This window comes from Tachysurus vachellii, chromosome 7 (assembly GCF_030014155.1).
Source record: "Tachysurus vachellii isolate PV-2020 chromosome 7, HZAU_Pvac_v1, whole genome shotgun sequence".
NCBI classification, from domain to species: Eukaryota; Metazoa; Chordata; class Actinopteri; order Siluriformes; family Bagridae; genus Tachysurus; species Tachysurus vachellii.
This window is the reverse complement of record NC_083466.1, coordinates 17,068,635-17,089,014: the sequence shown is the minus strand read 5'-3', so window position 1 is coordinate 17,089,014 and position 20,380 is coordinate 17,068,635. Positions and strand designations below refer to the sequence as shown.

Sequence of the window (20,380 nt, the reverse complement as noted above, 5' to 3'; positions counted from 1 at the left end):
GACTTTATGTATACGGAATGAAAGAAAATGTAAAAATTTCGACATGTTTTTACTCAGATGTTAGCTGCTAGCTGGCTGCTCATGTGATTACAGATGCCCAGATGCCACAGCATGCAGGGCTTGATTTGTGCAGATGGTTTAACTGCACACACAAGTCAAATTACACACAGATGCGACTTTACAGAAAAACAAATTTTTAGATTAAGCTTCATTCATTTTTGGAGGCGGGTGGGACGAGGGTGTGTGGAGTGGCGTTATATTCTACCTCTCTCACTGCTTCTATCATTTTCTCTCTACCTGTTATAATCACACAGCAGGAAATATGCCAGCATTACAGGACTGATTATATAAACATGAGAAAAAAATTCCTGACATTAGCAGATTTATCAGTTATCCGCACACACACACACACACACACACACACACACACACACACACACACACACACACACACACCAGGCTGAGGGGTTTCATCTCCTCTTCATCCTAGAGCACGATCTGCTCCATGCATATTCATACACTAAGGACACGCTGTAGGATCCTCTCTGTGTCATCATCTCTCTCTCTCTCTCTCTCTCTCTGTTTCTCTCTCTCTCTCTCTCTCTCTAAAGAAAGATGAGGGGAGGAGGTGGCACTAGGGCTGGTAAGTGTGCCCACTGTTGCCATGCCAACATCAATGCCATCACCCTGTGTTATTTTTTTTAACCGCCTACACGACTCTCTTTCTCTCCCTCACTCAGACTGTCCCCATAGGGAAGACGAAGCCGTTTATGTCCCTCACCCTTTTTCCCCAACGAGCTCATGTTTCTCACCACTCCCATTAGCTCCCACGCTCAAAAAAGAACTGTCCTGCGATTCCTCTGCTGGATTCCCCCTGTCGTCCAGTCTATCCGTGCCTAACAAGGCATGCAGTGATCGACTATATCTGCTCTGCCACCTCTCCCCTCCCTCTGGCCTGAATGTGGGTTAATTAGCAGTTAGCATGTAGCAGTGCATGAACAGCAGGTTTTGATGAGAGGGGCCAGACGGCAATGTGGAAAAAAAAACATGCACAGACAGAAATAGAGACAGAGAGAGAGAGATGGAGAGTGGGGGAAAAGTGTGACACCAAAATCAGCATTTATTACAGACCTGCACGATGGTGCCAAATGCTTCACATCATTAGGCGTCCTGGATGCTGTCCCACTGAGCTCGTACAGCATAAATACAGTCCCCACACTCCTTCTCCCTGTGTGTGTGTGTGTGTGTGTGTGTGTGTGTGTGTGTGTGTGTGTGTGTGTGTGTGTGTGTGTGTGTTAGTGCTGGCAGAACACAATTTGCTACTCTAATACTAGCTTTTCGTAATTTATGGATTCATAGGCAAATAGTTTACATTACAAAATTTGATATCTAAGGTTTTACATTCTGTCACTTAATCTTTAATTGAAACAACTTTCTTCAACACTTTGGTTGAAGGAGCGTCGCTGTAGGATTTGAGGCTGGATACATCGTGTCCTTGTTTGATTAAGTTATTTATGTGTCCTAAATATAGTATTACTTTAGTAAAAATACATGAGCTCAAAGATCAGTGTTTATAAGCAAAGGTTTACTTATATGAGTCTCAGATTGCATCTGTAGCTGTGTGTTTGTTGGTTTCTTTTAATGTTAATCTAACCATTATGCTGTAGAAACACTGAAACATAGGAAAGAATTGTAGCTATAGCAACATGGCATCATTTTTCATGAACAAATTACAAGAAATAATCAGTTCTTCCTGGATTTTGTGATTGCAGAAATGAACACAAAATCAAGCAAACTCCACAATATTCAGAGGAGATTGCAATGTTTCAAAATTACAGCATATTTTCCAGAGATTTGGCCAAGATGTGTCGTGTGACATCACCAGCCAAAAAGCCCCCATTGATTTGCGTGTGTCAAACATGAGCACAGTTCATAATAATAATATCATAATAAGGAATTACATACTGTGATTGTCTTTAATGGTAGGAGTTCATAAGTTTACAACGAAAAATGTCCAAAGTCCTATTCCAAAGTCAAGCAATTTTGGCTGTGAAACAGTCACAAAAAGCCTTTGTGAAATCCTAGAAGGACAAACGTAACTTTAATCAACTCCTGAACCAGATCTGTGGAACGTTCTGGAAAGCTTTTTATCTTCCTTCCAACGTGTCTCAGTAAGCAAGCTAACTATGTTTCAAAGCCAAAGATCTTTAAGAATGATGAAAAGGCATGCAGAATGAATGTACAAGTTTTGAAATATTTATACAGTTCATTAAAATGATTATTATTGTTTTGGAGAGCCCTGTAGAGATCTGCAGCACTGTACAGCGGGTTTGCTCCATGTGTGCTGCACTACATTGCCAAACGTTTTGGGCCACCCTTCCAAATCATTGAATTCAGGTGTTTCAATCACTTCCATGGCCTCAGATGTATAAAATCAAGCACCAATGCATGCAGACTGCTTCTACAAAGATTTTTAAAAGAATGGGTCGGTCTTAGAAGCTCAGTAAATTCAAGCACCGTACAGTGATAAGTACCTTTCACTTAATTCTAGTGAAAGGAACTCATAATGCTTCATCATACCAAGACATTTTGGACAATTTCATGCCCCTATCATTGTGGGAACAGTTTAGGGATGGCACCTTCCTGAACTCACGAATGCACTTCTAGAGGAATGGTCACAAATTCCCATAAACACATTCCTACACCTTGTAGAAAACCTTCCATGAAGAGTTGAAGCTGTTATACTGTAGCTGCAAAGTGTGGGCCATCTTAGGGCATTCAACCCTACGGATTAAGAATGGGATGTCATTAAAGTTCGCGTGCATGTAAAAACAGACGTCAAAAAACCTTTGCCAATATAGTGTATATAGATTCATTATTGTATATAGATTAATTTAGGAAAGCCAATTTCATTTGTTTGTACAGAGATTTTATTTTGGAGATCGGTACTAAAACTAATCCCCCAATGGCTGCACATCACATACACTGCAAATCAGAAATTCACACTTACCATGTTTCCCCTGGGCATTATGGAAAAATAAGAAAATGATGCCTATAAGTATTCTGTTTCTCCTACTGTATCTGTATTATTTGAGGAAGTATTATCTGAGTCACAATAATGTACTCCTATTCCAACATACAGTATATAGAGCATAAATAGAGGCCTGGAAGCTACTTGGTGTTTCTGGTTGTCTACAAAATGCAAAATCTAGCTTAATTATTCAAAACTAATCGAAAACGTTAGATGGTTTAGAATAGAATGACATGTTTAATTTCATTTATAAAAAAAATAATGTTCAAATAACATACAGAATGTGTAACATTATATATTCATTACTGCTGAATAGGTTCAAATATTACGTAAGTAATATCTTGTAAGTAATCAATTTGAACGTATTTATAATGTGTATGTGAGTGTGTATATGACTGTGTATGAGAGAGTGTGTGTGGGTGTGTGTGTGTGTGTGTGTGTGTGTGTGTGTGTGTGTGTGTGTGATTGAGAGGTTACTGCTGTAATTTTACATCAGAGTGCACACACACACACACACACACACACACACACACACACACACACACACACACACACACACTTCAGTTAGAATATTCAATCAGCTGTGTCAGTCCTTTACTTGCATCGACCACTGGCAAGGCACCAGACTTCTTGTTGACAGTGTTCATGTCTGCTTAGGAGAAATCACTGAGTGTGTATGTGTGTGTGTGTGTGTGTGTGTGTGTGTGTGTGTGTGTGTGTGTGTGTGTGTGTTTGTATGTGGTTCATTCAACTTGAAAAAAGAAGAAAGAGGGCTTGTGGGACTGTGTCTAAGTAACAAATGGAGGTTCAGGACCCAACTACATGTACAATGAAGACTCATTAATCACAGTGTGTAGAGTTTTTTTGTTTTTCCACTTAAAGGCACAAATTTAAGGTCATTGACTGTACATTGTAAATGCACTGCTTTTCTCAGACCTATTCCTCTTCAGACACTAAACTATAATATACATATGTCCTGCATCTCTGCACACCACTAACCAATCAAATGATGTATTTACAGCTGTGTGAAGTCCCGCTGCTTTATTATTGGCTATTGAACAGTGCTTATTTTAAGTATCCTCTCTCTCTTTCTGTGTGTGTGTGTTGTAGTCTAAATTACACCAATTACTGAACATAATACAGTCTGCGTTGTCGTATAATCCTGATTTCATGTCACATTAAGTGCACAGGAAAGGCTTTTATTGCTCTTTTTTGTTGCCTTTAGCCCTAATTGCACTGGCTAATTACAGTTTATGGTGCATATTAGAGTGGATAAGTATTGCATGGCTGGATGACTTTGATTCGTGGAAGCGTAAAATCTGTTCAAATCTTCAGGTGCGATTATAATTATTCTGTTGGATCAGAGCTCACATCAAAGACAGACCAGGCAAAACAACAACAACAACAAAAAAAATGCTGAATGATCACATGCTCTTCTCCCAGTCATTATTGGCCTATTCTTTTTTTTTGAGATGATCATGGGATGATCAGAGAAGGCTCTAGTGAGTGTGTTTAGCTGACACACAGATGGATAGAGTTAAAAGTAGAGGGTTAAAACTAGAATAAAATTGTCTGACTGTGTTTAATATGTCTAACAAGCCTGAGGGTCCAACTTTACTCTCCTCTCCCTCTCTCGCTCTCTCTCCTCTCCCTCTCTCTCTCTCTCTCTCTCTCTCTCTCTCTCAGTGTGATTTACCAAATATGAAAACATTCACACTCTTCTCACAGTTCTTTTTCACACTCTCATTCTTTGTATTCTGTCCCCTTTGGCTCAAACACAAATGCCCATCATTGGTTATTTTTTGCTCTTTTGGTGTTATGTTCATGAGTCACATCTTGCTGTCTCTCTTTGCTTCTCATTATTTATCCCTTTTTCTCTCTTACTTTCAATCATTTCCTTACACACACCCTCTCTCCTTCCCTCCTTAAATTAATCAGCTCCTCTCCATCCATCCTTCTCTCATAAAATCACAAAGGGACTGAAAGGTGTCAATGGTCAATGTGTGTGAGTGTGTGTGTGTGTGTGTGTGTGTGAGAGAGAGAGAGAGAGAGATTGTGACTGAGAGATTGCGAAGTTGAAAGTAAGATGGAGGCGTGGAACGGAGATGTTTAAAAATAGAGCTGAGGATAGTTCACAAGCTGATGCACTCTTGTGATTAATTATGCATGACCTATAGAAAATCCACATGGTCATAGCGGGTTTGAGATCCGTCCTTAAGGAAAAATCACGTGCGTTTCAGAATTTTTAGGTGAATGATATGCGAATAAATAGAATAAAAAGAATTATTCATGTCATATTATTCTTTGTCATGTCACACTTCCACAGTGAAGGATAATAGCTCATATAAAGCTAGACATTCAGGGCTTGAAGAATTTCTTGTTTTTAATAAGAATTTCTGGTTGTACCAGACTACTAGCCTGCTAAGGGTAAAATTGCCAAAGACAAAGTGCTTTTTCATAAGCGTCTAAAATTTAAAGTCCTTCTATTCCACCACTAAAATTATGTGTAAGTTTATCCCAGCAGTGGCAAAAACATCTCACGCTGAAATCCAACAGTGTCCTGACTAATTTTATATCAAATTTGTGGCCATAAAATAAATCATTCATTTAAACATGATTGAAAAACTCTGATAAGTCAATATCCGTTACGCCGACTTAACACGAGTGTGTGATTTTTCCGTAAGAGCCAAAGTTGACCAGACATAACAGCAGAAAGTTAGAGTTAGGTGAAAAATGACAGTAATGATGAAGGAGTTGTGTTTGAGGAGGGCAGAAAAACGTCTTGCCTGAGTAAGTGGCGTAAGTGGCTTCTTAACTAATCATTTGAATGTACTTGACCTGACCTTTCATCATTTCAATTTTCCTTCTCACGGATGAAGAATTTCCAGGTATAATTAAATGCGAGTGGAAATCAAAAGTATAAAAGAGTAATTGGAGGTGGCTGAATTGTTGAGGTGATTGATGATCCATGCTGCTCACTGTTCTGTGTGTTACTCGGCGCCTTGCTTCAAATTATTCAGCACGTCCGAAAGAGTGTATCATTTGCAATTTCGCCAGTGCTTATAACACTCTTGAGAACCAGCACTTACTCCAACTATCCTTCTCAGGGTTAAAGTCAATTATATTTTAGAAACTTGTAGCTTTTCCTTCACTGTCAACTCCTTTAAGAGCCCGGAGCATGCTTTCAATTCTGCCCTACTTGCTAATTGCTTTTGACAAAAGTGTCTAGCAAATGAATAACTGTAAATGTAAATTAATTATTCAAAGAAAAAAAAAAGTTTTGCAAAAACTTGTCAGCTGTTCTAATGCCAGAGATCTGCAGTGTGCATTGAAGCATTACAAACTTGCCCCGAAAAGGTGGTTGGGTTACTTTTACCTAATGAGGTCTGGGTAGAAAAATCCCTAATCAGGGCACCTTTAAAAAGGAGGACATTGCAAGAAAAGGCCACAGTTAGCTAGGTTTCCGCTCTTGGTATTGTCTCAAATGTCAAGAGGAGTCTCTTAGCAGCACACAGAAAGCATTTTTTCTGGATAATTGTTTAAGTCTGTCTGTGTTTATTGGCCTTTAACCCCATACAGAAGCATTGGGACTTCTTAGATGCCGGTCATGATTTGTTGCTGATTTTTCTGTTGTGTATATGCATATAAACTAACTGCAGGTCTCCTCAAGACTTACCTACTCCCTTCCCTTTCATACATGGAAAAATAAACACAGATGAAATCCAATGTGTCACAGAAAGATGTTGCACCATCACAAGCCACCAGAGCAACTTCGCTCCATTTTGGCAGAGATTCTTCATGTCTCTGGAAGAATACTAGAGGAATGAACATTGCACTTCCATAAGATATTCCCTAAGATGTTGTGTTGAGAGCGATGTCTAAGTCATCGGTCCAAAATCTCCAGGTGTTCAGTTTGATTGAAATCTGGTGACTGAAATAAAAACTGTAGCATATAATTTACATAGTTTTTTATCGAAATCTAACCATTCAGTCAACCCTCATACTTTGTGTCAATCTGGATGAGATTGGCATTAGAATAAAATTGCTTGGATATTTCATATTGATAAAGGTGATTAGTCAGAAAAAAAAATCATCAGAGACGAGAGCATCCAAGCCAAGCCGGTAAAATGAGAGAGAGAGAAAGAGAGATAGAGGGAAGTTGATTTTTCCGTTAATTTGTCCTAATGGGTGTATATACTGTACCTCTGTATTGGGACACTGTTTTTACTCACTATTTACAAGGATGAGTAATGTTTTCACCTCACTGTCAATCTGTTTTACTTCTTTGCTCTGTCAGTTGAACAGGTTCTGAACAAGTTTATGCTCACAAATATAGTTGTTTGCTTGCGCTGGACAATTCTCCTTCACAAGTTTGCTGGGCTCATAAGCATTTTCCCACTGACACTGAACACTGAATCAATATAAATAGTAGACACACTGGCACTGACAAGGTCCTGCTAGTGTGAGACACACCACACAAACTTAACCTGACATCTTTTAATGACTGACAGCCTGATGTGTCCAGGCACTTGAAGATCTCCTGATAGAGATGCCCTACTTTGGTTCTTATGTTTGCTTCTTCATGGTTACAGTCAAACAACTGAGAGAAGGATTAAAGCTGTGTGTGTGTGTGTGTGTGTGTGTGTGTGTGTGTGTGTGTTTGTAAACAGGATTTAATGCACAGGAGACGTCTAGCTCACAGCAGTCACAGGGCATTGCGAAAAACGCTGGTAAAATAGCACAGTAATTGAAAAGCAGCAACCGGTATTGCACGGCACTCGTTTACTTTCCATCACTGTATTCCCCTTTACCCAGGAGTCTTTTTGTTCCCTACAGCATGTACACAAAATCACTGCAGTTTATATGAGTCTACAGAGGTCACACAAGAGTATTCTACCCACTGTGGAACTGCACAAAACAGCTTCTTGTTGCATGGTGTTGTGACTGGCTGTGCTGGAGGACACTGTGAGCCTGGAGCTAAAGGATAGTTGTGTTTGTGTGCGTATGTTTGTGCGTGTGTGTGTGTGTGTGTGTGTGTGTGTGTGTCGGCATCGGGTGGTGCTTGAGTAGTGTTGTAAGAGATGCCAAGTGCAGTCCTACACTGAGTGCAGTGATTACCATCACAGAAGGGAGTGTATGGTGGCAAATGTTGGACTGGGGATTGCTAAGTGCAGAAAGATGTACTCACTCTGTACTGCTAGGGACACAACAATAAAAACTCAAATGGCGCTCACACACACGCACACACACACACACACACACACACACACACACACACACACACACCCTGAAATAAGCTTTATTCATATGACCAATAATAAAGCAGCAGGAATCCACACAGCCGAAAATGCTTCATTTGATTAGCTACTGTAGTGGTGTGCAGATGCTTGACAGATTACATTTTGCTTTGTATTATAATATTACAAAAGCATACTTTAAATCAAACGCACACTGAATGTATGTAATTGACCTGCTAGATATTCTCAGTTTAATTAATGGATAATACTATTAATTACAGTGGAATTACTATCATTTATTTCCATCTGGTTCATGCCTAACAGCCTAACCACACACACACACAAACACACACAAACAGGGGGAGCATGACTAAGGAAAAGGACAGAAGAGGAGGAAAAGAAATGAGGATGTGAACAGAGGTGTGCTTTTTTATTCTGTCAGAGAGGATCGATAGACCAAGGAAGAAGAGGACAAAAGTTGCTTTAGCTGCTCACTTCTCAGGTGACTTATAGCTTCAGAGAGGTAGAATGGACAACAGGCAGTGAAATAGTGTGTGTGTGTGTGTGTCTGTGTTTGTGTTTGTGTGTGTGTGTGTGTATGTCTGTGTGAAAGAGAAAGAGAGAGTATGAAAGCAAGAGACAAAGGGCAGTGAGGAAGAAGAGAAAAAGAAGAAAAAGAGGTTTTGTTGTCTTAAGCAACATTCAATTGCTTTGCGTTACCTCAAGGACAGATGGAAGGAAGAACTTGTTTGCGATAAGTAGTGCATTGTACAAAACTATTCATTGATATAGTAAAAGAGTAAAAGAGATTAAATAGAAGAGGAGGAGAAGGTCTTGGAAGGCCACGGTATAAATGCAAAATCAAGCATAAAACAAATAAAGTGGTTCAAATGCCTGGGTGTATGGATATACAGTCAGCTTATATTTGTTTCCATTTCCTTCTCCCTAACCTTGACTAATAACACTTGCTTACTGACAGTAATATCTTATATGACTTATTAAAGAATCTTTCTATACTGATCGAGACATATAATGTATTCTGCAGAAACATTGATCTATTAATTAGTATTACCAATAATATCATATAAAATTATTATATTTGTCTATGACAAATCTGTAGCACTGTGTTATGTATATTGAGAGCTTTGGGCAAACACACATTGTCTTAAATTGCTGCTTTCCTTGAAGCACTTAATTGATTACACAGACTAAGCATTAAGTGACACAGTATGACAGAATTAGCTAGATGTGTTAAAGCAGCGGTTAACATACTTTTCAATCCTAAAGTAAGTCGCCTCTTTCATCTTGAAAGAAAGTTGCCGCCATGACTTGGCTCATATTACAGAGGGTTCAATCTGAAATTGTGTTAGACTGTAAACTGTATTAGAGTTTTTGGAGGAGAATGGCATGCTTGTACTTGAAAGAACAGAAATGTACTGATTTGTACTCTTTCTCTAGACATAAACAATAAAGAACTGCATAGCCGTAAAGTCAAATTCTTACTTTAAACAAAGATAAGCTCAATGAAAATACTTCATGGGGAAGCCCTCTCAGTTATCTGGTAGGGTTTCTACAACTGCATTGAGATATTAAGGTATATGTATCGTCGTAGTTATGATATCTCAGTAGTGGTGGAGCGAGGATAAGTCATTGCAGGCGTAGGTTGAGTTGTCTGGATGCCTGGCTTGTGGTTAAGTGACATTCGCCACTAAAGTTGTTTTCATATTTCAGATGGGTTTATGTTCCAAATATACAGTAGCTCCTACTGACTTGTTAGGCAAGAAATTTCATGCACTGTAGACCGCATATTGAGAATATAATGTATGTAAGTATTTTTCTGCACTGCAGCAAGTATTGAACACAGTGTGAAACAAATGATAAACATGCATAATCATACATATTCTATTAGAGCTCTAGGAAGAAAGATAAAGACTGCCATATGTAGTGGATTATGTTAGATACAGAGAAAAATCAAGGATGTCATGAATAAATACTGTTCTTTCTCTATTTCTCTAGGTCTGTGGATTAACCCCCCTTCTACCATGCAAGCCTCCCCACCTCCTCATTCTGAAAAATCATACCCATCCCTCATTTTACATCACCATCCAAGTAAATCACCATCCTCCCCCCTCCCCTTTCACCCAACATCCCATTCTTACTCATCCATCCTTAAGCCTTCACACAAACTCCTATCATTGGATACGCCTCTGTGTCCAAAATACGCCTGTGGTTTCCTTGCCCAATCCATACCATCCCCAAGCCCACCTCTACCCTTGCTTCACTGGCTGATACTGGTCACATGTGCTTGCTTGCTACCGGCCTTGATTGGACGGATTCCTGGTGCGCTGGCGGGAGAAACGTGGGGTGTTGTTTCTTCATGCCCTTTTCACTGTGTATGCCGGAACCTTTCAGAGTCTCTGAGCACACTCTGTGCAGACAAGGGCCTTCTCTTTGTTCCACCAAACATTGACCGCAGGACTGTCGAGCTCCGTCTTGCTGACAACTTCATCAGAGAAGTAGGTGGCACAGACTTTGTAAACATGTCCGGACTGGTGGATTTAACACTGTCACGAAACACCATCAGCTACATCAAGCCATTGGCATTTGCAGACCTTGAAAGTCTCCGTTCATTGCATTTGGATGGTAACAGACTGACTGCACTTGGTCCGAGAGACTTAGTTGGTATGCTGAACCTACAGCACCTCATTTTGAACAACAACCAGCTTACCAACATTTCTTCTGATGCCTTCGATGATTTTCTCCTCACATTGGAAGACCTCGACCTGTCTTACAATAATCTGCGCAAAGCACCATGGGAAGCAATCCAGAACATGGCCAGCTTGCACACGCTCAATCTCGACCACAACCTCATTGACCAGATAGAAGAAGGCTCTTTTGGTGAGCTCTACAAACTCGCTCGGTTAGACATGACTTCCAATCGCCTTCAGACTCTACCACCTGATCCACTGTTTTCCAGGTCTCAGACAGGAGTGATCAGCCCTACTCCCTACAACTCAGTAATCAGTTTAAATTTTGGAGGAAACCCTTTGCACTGTAACTGTGAGCTTCTTTGGTTGCGGAGGTTGATTCGAAGCGATGATATGGAGACTTGCGCTACTCCGATTCACCTGGCAGGACGGTACTTTTGGTCAATACCTGAGGAGGAATTTACTTGTGAGCCTCCACTTATAACGCGTCATACACACAAACTCTGGGTCTTGGAGGGTCAAAAGGCAACACTCAAATGCAGAGCTATTGGAGACCCTGAACCAGTGGTGCACTGGGTCTCACCTGATGATCGGATTATTGCTAACTCTAGTCGTACCACCTCATTCCGTAATGGGACCCTTGAATTCCTAGTAACTGTGGCCCGTGACGATGGCCCTTATACCTGTATTGCAATCAATGCTGCAGGTGAGGCCACTGCTATTATTGACCTTAAAGTCATTCCTCTTCCTCACCGAGGGAATGGGACAGTTTCTTTAGCCCGTGACCCAGGGTCATCTGATATTACTAGAGGAAAAGCATCCAATGGGCAAACCCCCAGCCAGGACACTAACACAGACCCACATGAAGGTAGAGAAGAAGTAGAGGCAGAGGTTGGAGGGAGTGAAGGAGGGGAGGACCAGTTTGTGGAGGTACAGGGGGTGACCTCCACCTCAGCACAGGTTCGGTGGGATATAGGCAGACTTTCAGGTGAATACATGGTCTGGATGTACCAAATACAGTACAATTGCACCGCAGACGAAACTCTGGTATATCGGTGAGTAAAACCTACACAAACTAATACATGTCTTATGCATATTTTATCTTGAACGTCCAAAATGAAGTTTTAATTGTGAAATTTCACACTGAGTAGCAGTATTCAGTATTTTTCTTCTTGATTATTTATTACTATTATTGTCTATTGTTATTACTGAGTTGACAACATTGCATTGTTCATTATGCAAAAAACAAATGAATATATTAAATAACTGGAAAAGAAAAAACTGCATCTTTAACACATTTTTTTATAAACAAAAACATGTCTATGACTATGTTTGTGTTATATGTAGACATATTGCTTAATTATAATTACTTGCAATCATTCAGCCTTGATGACTTGATGTTTTTATATGACTCTAACTTAGCTGGAACAGACCTTGAAACAAAACTTGCAATGACCGACACACATACATATTTTTAATCAGTAAGTCACATGTAAGACCCACTTAATAAACAACAAAAATGGTCAATTTAGTAATATGCAGTAATAAGTAAAGAAGCTAGCAGTACATTACAATGATATGCACTCGATATTGAATAACAGCATGTCAGCTGTTCATTATCATCATGAGAAGGCAAAGTAGGACAAGTGTGGCACTATTACTTTTTCTCAGTTAATACTAGCACGTTTGTCCCGAGACATGTGTGGGTGAAGAAAGAAACCAACAGTGCAATTTGCATGTGCGGTAATGTGTTAGAAAAAAAAAAAGCGAATTCCGTTCTGACTCTTATAGTATTTCAAGTGTATGAACAGAATATCAGATATAAAAGTGGCCCAAAGGTGATTAAAATGGATTTTTTTGTTCACTCAGCTCTACAAAAACAGGCCTGTGTTCCTTATAGGTATTATGGTCACATTAGTGTGACCATAATCATGTAAATGTTTTATTGAAGATGCAGCAAATGTACCTTGAAGAATCTGCAGCCTCAAAGAAAAAACGGTGCGGTGGAGTATGTTCGATCAAAGCATACTCATGCAGTCCATCCACTTCTTGTAATGGTGTAATGCGTTTGAAGTGGTTTGGTCTGATTCCTGTCGTCATCTCCAGGTTGCCCTAAGCTTGAATTAAACTTGAGGCTGAAGCACTACTCTATTCTGGTATGATTTGTCTTGCTGAAGGCTCCAGCAATAGATTCAGCCTAGTTGCTCTCAGACATTTTCAGAAAATGTTCAATATATCTTACAGCTCTTAGGAGACATTATCAATGAGAGATGACACCCACACTCAACCTGATCGTCTTTCACTGGGAGGGGCAGCTAGAATTATTAGAGGTGGCTACTGCAGACACTGTTAGTAGAATGCAGGCTGAGACAGAACAAGGATAGGAGGGATAATGAGGGATGGCGGGACAGAAACAGAGCTATCGTGAGTTTGATGGAGGATGTTGAGAAATAATGAGTAAGTATTCACACAAAATGGGGATATGTGGACACATCTAAACTGACAAACCATGCCCCGATCCTGTCCTTGTTGTGATCAGGGAATTTATTTATTGCTTTTATATATTCTGTGTGAAATGGCTGTAGCATGAATAGTAAGAGTTGGTCACATAAAGGCACTATCTATATTGGAGCGTACCGATGTTTAAGGAGCAAAGTATGAATGATTGGAAAAAAGTCGCACCCACACATCCCTTTAACCTTTATGGTCAGGTCTGTATCTTATCTGTTCTACACTAGGGTCCTCATAATTGCTTGTTTCTCTGTCACCAGCTTGGTGACACTCCCATATCTGCTTTATTGCAGTAAGAGCAAGTGCTTGTGTCTGTGTGGATGGAATTTTGTGACTACACACAGTCTAAATTTGCATAGTTATATATAAACACAACATTGAGAGGCACTGGTAGAAAAGGTCAGGATCTTCTTCTGAAACACACAGCTACAGTATGAGTGCTGCATTTGAGTAACAAAACATTATTGTGTGTGTGTGCGTGTGTGTGTGTGAGTGTGTGTGCAACTGTATAACACACAGATTATACGTGTTACACGTAACACACATATAACCAGCACTCAATAACATAATAATATAAAATTCTATTCAGTACTATTCAATAGTACATAAACTAGCAGTATGTTACATTAATTATTTGCACTGGATGTTGACTGACTTATCAGTTGTTCATTATTAGCATAAAAAGGCCAAATCTAGCATTTTTCTTTTACTAAGTTAATATTGGTATGTTTGTCCTGAGAGATATGTGGGTGAAGGAAAGAAACCAGCAGAATATGTTGACTTGAGTAAATGCAGTTAGAATTTGGTACTGAAATTGCGTGTGTTGGAATTCAGAACTCTATGAACCATCAGCATTCAGTCATACAGAGCCTCTATATGACAGGTTGATGTAATCACTATATGTCACACTGAAATAAATGTAGGTTTTAGGATTTACGCAAACCAATCAACAGAGTTCTATTTAAATCCATCTTAAAAACATATATTTTAATATATAAATTAAAGAGAACTGTAAGCATAGAAGATGAATATTCAGTAAGTTTATCCTTTCATCCACTTAGAGAACGTTATAAAAAAACATAAACTGTGAAATAAGGCAGGATCAAGTGCTATTTTATGGGAGCCATATTGTTATATTAAACTAATTTGCAGTGATTCATGTGATAGCCTAATTACTAGGATTATTCGTGTAACAATATATTAGCAATATGCTGTACTCTATATTCTAGACTCCTGTTAGATGCCATCTTCTCATTCCTGTATAAAATTTAACTGACCAAATTATTTTTCAAAATTGCCTGGTGCTTTCATATTACACTGTATTTCACTTGACGGCATAGAAGAAAACATATCCGTCTTCGGTCAACTTTCTCTGTCCCTGTTTTAAAAAAAAGAATAAATGCAAATGCTTGTGTTTAAAGGCAACCTCAGAGCCATGTACTACATGCAGGTAATTTGCATAATCTGAGTGAGATCCCAGAAAAAGACTTTGTTCCTTGCATAAATATTGATGTGGTTTAGGTTGCCAACTGGCTCCTAACCAGGACTCATACAGTATATTGCCGAGTTTTCAAGTTATTCAGTATGGCTAAGATGTATCTGCTTGACTATAACTGTCAGCCTGTGCTGTTAACACTAATTCATCACCAAAACACTGTTAACCACTGGTCTCTTTTCACCCATTACCCTCTCTCTATCTGTACTAGTATTCTCTTGGATCTTTATAGCAGACAGCACGTATATTAAATTCAGCTAAACGTTATTACTAAATGCAGTACAGAAAATGTGATACTGCCCCACCCACTTGCAACAATTCATTTTTACTGTAGTTTCCTAACATAAGCTTCTAATATAATATAACTGGCATTTAGAACATCTGCGCATGAATGACATACCCATTTAGAAATGTTGATTATTGCTTCTTACAGATGGGACATCAACGTTTTGGGCTATGATGATGACTGCAACGTATAGACTGAAAGCAAATCTTTGTGCACTGTTTGGGCTGTCATTTGGAGGGGGGTCCTATGACTAACGCTGATTGAGCTACTGCAATTCCCCGCTATGCTCTCCTGCTAAGACTCTAATGCATTCACTTGTCAGTGAGTTTTGCCTTGCAATTCAATTAGTCCTAGCAGTCTTTATCTCGTTCCCCCTTTTCAATTTGCTTTTGTGCTTCTGCCGGATTATATAATATATGTAAATGTGTATTTCTTCAGTGTTTTTTTTTTTTTTTGTAATCTGCCTGTTAGCAATTGAAAAGATACACCGATTACTGTGCAGTTATATTGAAGTATGTATTATGTGTTATGTGGTCATTAATATAAAATATGTGAGGCTAGAAGATTTTGTATTAGTTACTGGTCTATACTATAGTATTATATGCAACATATTGAACATATGCACAAAATATTCATTCATTCATTCATTCATTCATTCATTTTCTACCGCTTATCCGAACTACCTCGGGTCACGGGGAGCCTGTGCCTATCTCAGGCGTCATCGGGCATCAAGGCAGGATACACCCTGGACGGAGTGCCAACCCATCGCAGGGCACACGCACACACACACACACACTCTCATTCACTCACGCAATCACACACTACGGACAATTTTCCAGAGATGCCAATCAACCTACCATGCATGTCTTTGGACCGGGGGAGGAAACCGGAGTACCCGGAGGAAACCCCCGAGGCACGGGGAGAACATGCAAACTCCACACACACAAGGCAGAGGCGGGAATCGAACCCCGACCCTGGAGGTGTGAGGCAAACGTGCTAACCACTAAGCCACCGTGCCCCCCCTGCACAAAATATTGAATACAAATATTTACTGATAAATACTGGAATCACACTAAATCAGACCCATGTGCAGGATTAACCTCCCTTGTTTTAATTAACCTAAAAAGCAATAGAACAAAACAATACATAAATACTTAAAAACATGGTCGAAAATAAAACTCAACGTGGCAGACCAAACGCGACAGTAAGAAATAACTCAAGAAGGACAAAAACCAACAGGCAGGTACAAATAAGGCAATGCTAGGGATAATCAAGGACAGGTGACATAACACGTCAATCAACAAGGAGTAGCAATCCAACCACCAGCACCTCCATTGCTCGACTGGCAGTGAATTGTCCCAATAGTTCCTAACACCAGCCCTCTTCTGCTACATAAGTAAGGTTGTGAGTGTTAACTGCATGAAGTGTCCACTATTTCACATAAACCAGGTTTTTGTTGTGCACTTCTTGTTGGTATTTTCAGTGTAAACCCATAACACAAATTGTACACAACGTCACAGAATAGTGCAATTTGGGATGCACCTACTGTTTTGATTGAACAACATGTGAACAACAGGACAAGTCAGTCATATCATCATATGTTCATGATCATCGTCAACTGTACTCCGTCATGTAAACTATCTGTAAATACCTCCTGCAAGTATGAAGCATCATCGTTTCTTTCCTTGTTTCTAGCAATCAATTAGTCAAACTGCACTTTGATTGAAAATTGGACATTTGCCTACTATCTACTGAAAGATGAAAATGGTGACAGTAAATGGAATAACGATTTTCTAGATTAGCTAACCACCAGCTCCATATCATCTTCCATACAGCAAGCTACGTACGTAGATGTAGTACTACTAAAGATTTATCTAAAATTCATAAGTATGCATCCACCACCCATTTCATGCTAGTGAAAAAAAAAACATATCTAAGACGAACCATACACCTGAATCACCTGAATATGTTTTTGATATTATTTGTGTGTTACTGAAACTCTTCAGGCCACATGCCAAAAAGGCTTTAATAAAAATTTGTCAGTCATTTTTTACATTTTTACATGTCAGTAAGACCACTCGTAATATATTTCATAATTTTTTGCTTTTGTTGCATAGATATGCAATAACAAAACAAGAGCAGATTGACTGTTGTATATAAAAATATTGAAGCACAGGCTGGATGACCTTGGCCAGTAACTCATAATTTACAGCTGAACCATGCTTAATAGAATCCACCCTCAGTGGTCAAGTTACTTGGGCAGTGAGAAAGAGAGAGAGAATGAAAGAGAAAGGAAGAAAAAAAATCCGAAAAATAGGACGGAAATGGAAAGCCTGTGGTAGAAGGGGTAATAATGAAGCACTGGTGAACAATTAAAAGATGAAATGAGTCAAGGTTAGAAAGGCATACATAGGAATTAGAGCGCATGAGCTGGGAAGCATGAACAAGGTAGAAAGGTCATGTAGGCTGAGAGAGAGGGTATAAGCACAGCAAGGGAGCATGGGTGAAATTAGAAGAGAAAGAATAATTGAGTGATCTAGGCAATGTGGGAACAAAGATGGTGAAAGAACTGTGTGGGAGGCATGCTGAGAGCGTTGTCAAAAAGGCAGAAGTGTGCAATTGTAGGGTTGTGTTTTTCTCAGCACTTGCACATAGCCATTATTCCAGTTATGCATTTGTGTGACAATGGCATACTGCTTTGTGTATTTAGAAAAAAGTGGAAAGTGGAACATTAAGGTGAACAAAGAGAGCAGTGCACATTCACACTCCTCTGAGTGCTCGTTCATGGCTTTCCTTTTACTTGTAGTGGTACAATATTTTGCTAAAGCTTATGCCGGCCCCCTCCCTACCTCCCTCTCCAAATCTGACTTACAGGTCATTCACTTAATCACTCTTCTTCTGGTATGGCTCACTTGAGGTGTTCTATTCTCCTAAGCAGTCCCTGCTGATAGCAGCTAAATTATTACACATTAACACTCATGCTTTCTTTTCATAATTCTATTGTAGGTTACTGCTTGATTAAATCTATTTCTCGCTACTGAGCCCCTATTCACCTTCCAGTTTTCTTCTTTCCCAATTTCAGAGATCTTTTCTTTGCCTGACTGATTTTTTATTTTTTTTTTGCTGCATACTGGCACTAAATCACTCTTTTTTGGTTTCTCTCTTTTCAGAATCCTGCCATCTACGAGCAACAGCTTCCTCCTGAAGAACTTGGTCTCTGGAGCAGACTATAACCTGTGTGTTTTGGCCATTTTTGATGACACAGTCACTTCCATGGCAGCCACAAAGGTTCTTGGATGTGCTCAGTTCAGCACCAAGGATAATTACCCAGACTGCCGTTCACTGCAGGCCCACTTTCTGGGTGGGACCTTGACCATTTTGGTGGGGGGAGTTGTTGTGGTTACGCTGCTGGTGTTTACCGTGGCGCTTATGGTGCGTCACAGGGTCTGCAGTAATCACAGCAATCATCATGGCGCTAGTGCAGAGGTTGGATGCTCAAGATCCAACTCGTCAGCCCCAGAGAAAGGAGCCAATGTTTTTTCACAGAGAAACAGCAGCAGGGAGGTAATGATGGTGGTCTTACCTAATGGGCTGCCTCAAAAACAAAGAGGTGTGGGAGGAGGGGCGGAGTCGTCATCAAAGTTATCGCCTACTCAGAAACCCCAAACACTGCCTAAGCCCAAAGTGAATCTGGAGCAGCTAAAGGCAGGAGTAGGGTCACAGAAGGCACTTCCACCGTATACCCCAGAGACTGAACGAATGCCAATGTACTACACCCCCAAGAAGCCGTCCCCATCTACACTGCCACGCCAGTCACGTCAGTCAGAAGCAGCACTGACGAAACTCCATTTCACAAACAGGGATACCGAGAAACCGGCTAGATGCAGCCTTGTCCCATCATCTCATAGCGATCGGAGGTTCAGCACAGGAGGGTCTGTTGTCGTACGCCGAGGAGGCAGGGACAGTGGATGTAACTCAGAGACAGCCTATCAGAGCTCAGGCCTTAGTGCTGCACGCCACAGACGCAGCTCTTCATTTGACATGGGCAACATGGCGGCCACAACCTGCTACAGTTACGCCAAGCGACTGAGTGTCATCTGGACCAAACGGAGCCAGTCACTGCATGGCATGCTGGCCCAGTGTGCCTCCACGAACAGCATCTCCACAACCAGCAGCGGCGGCAGCGGGGATTTCCATGTCAGGCACACGCGTAGCGCCATCCACACCTACAAATCCAACACCCTGCCTTCAAGCATAGCCAGAACACATACAGAGCAAAGTAGAGACAAAGGTAAAGAGAAAGTAAAGGCAAAAAATAAAGGAGAAGAACTGGAGGAAAGTGTGGTGTAGACAAAAAAAAAAGAGCTACACGTTGAAGCAAGAAATGAAAAGACCTTTAAACAAACGAGTGGGGTGACTGTGGACAGCATAGATGAAAGAGGGAAATTTAAAGAGTGCAACGTGAGGGTCTGATCTGTGGGTGTGGAAGACAGGCTGAAAAAAGGTTGAGTGGAGAGATGAGAGGCAGAGAAAAGATGTCATGGTAGAAAAAAAGAGTAGACATGAAAAGGTACAAGGAGAGAAACAGGAGGAAAAAAAGGAGAGCAGAGTCAAGAATCAGGCTAATGTCAAATGGACTAAAAAAAGGGAGAACACATTGGTGCATATCCTGTGGGACTGGTGTCTAAGTGGATTCTGAAGCAACACAGAAATTCAATCTCTCCAATGAGCCTATAAAGTGTGAATAGAGGAGCTAAATAAAGACTAGGTACTTGGCCTATTTTCAAAAAAAAAAAAAAAAAAAGAAACTTATAACGCAGACGGGCAAAGGGACAGACTGACGGCATTTAAGCAATGATCAATTAGCTATCCTGTCACTGGGATTATGGAAGCAGAGGCGCAGCTGGAAATGCACAGTCATGCCCAATCAATCGGATATGATCCACACAGAGAGCGAGACAGAGAGAGAGAGAGAGCGAGAGAGAGAGCTGCCTTTGCAGTAACCTGGTAGCAAACATAAAGCGGCATGGGTGTGAAATGCAGCACCGGAATGATGATGAAATGATCTGGGACAGATTTAGCGTATAGACAAATAAATGGCCATTGACTGAG

The 20,380-nt window shown here is 40.3% G+C and overlaps 2 protein-coding genes across 2 annotated transcripts in view; one reads left to right on the top strand and one right to left on the bottom strand.

Moving 5' to 3' along the window:
* Nucleotides 1–19,792, top strand: part of LOC132848708 (leucine-rich repeat and fibronectin type-III domain-containing protein 4) — a 23,782-nt gene extending 3,990 nt beyond the window's left edge. Inside the window, exons 3-4 of the mRNA XM_060874659.1 lie at nucleotides 10,285–12,031; nucleotides 18,439–19,792. Coding sequence (XP_060730642.1) covers nucleotides 10,311–12,031; nucleotides 18,439–19,618 — 2,901 coding nt within the window. The 5' untranslated portion in view covers nucleotides 10,285–10,310 and the 3' untranslated portion in view covers nucleotides 19,619–19,792. The remainder of the gene's footprint in view (nucleotides 1–10,284; nucleotides 12,032–18,438) is intronic.
* Nucleotides 1–20,380, bottom strand: part of pcxb (pyruvate carboxylase b) — a 224,896-nt gene that overhangs the window by 61,916 nt on the left and 142,600 nt on the right. The window lies entirely within an intron of this gene.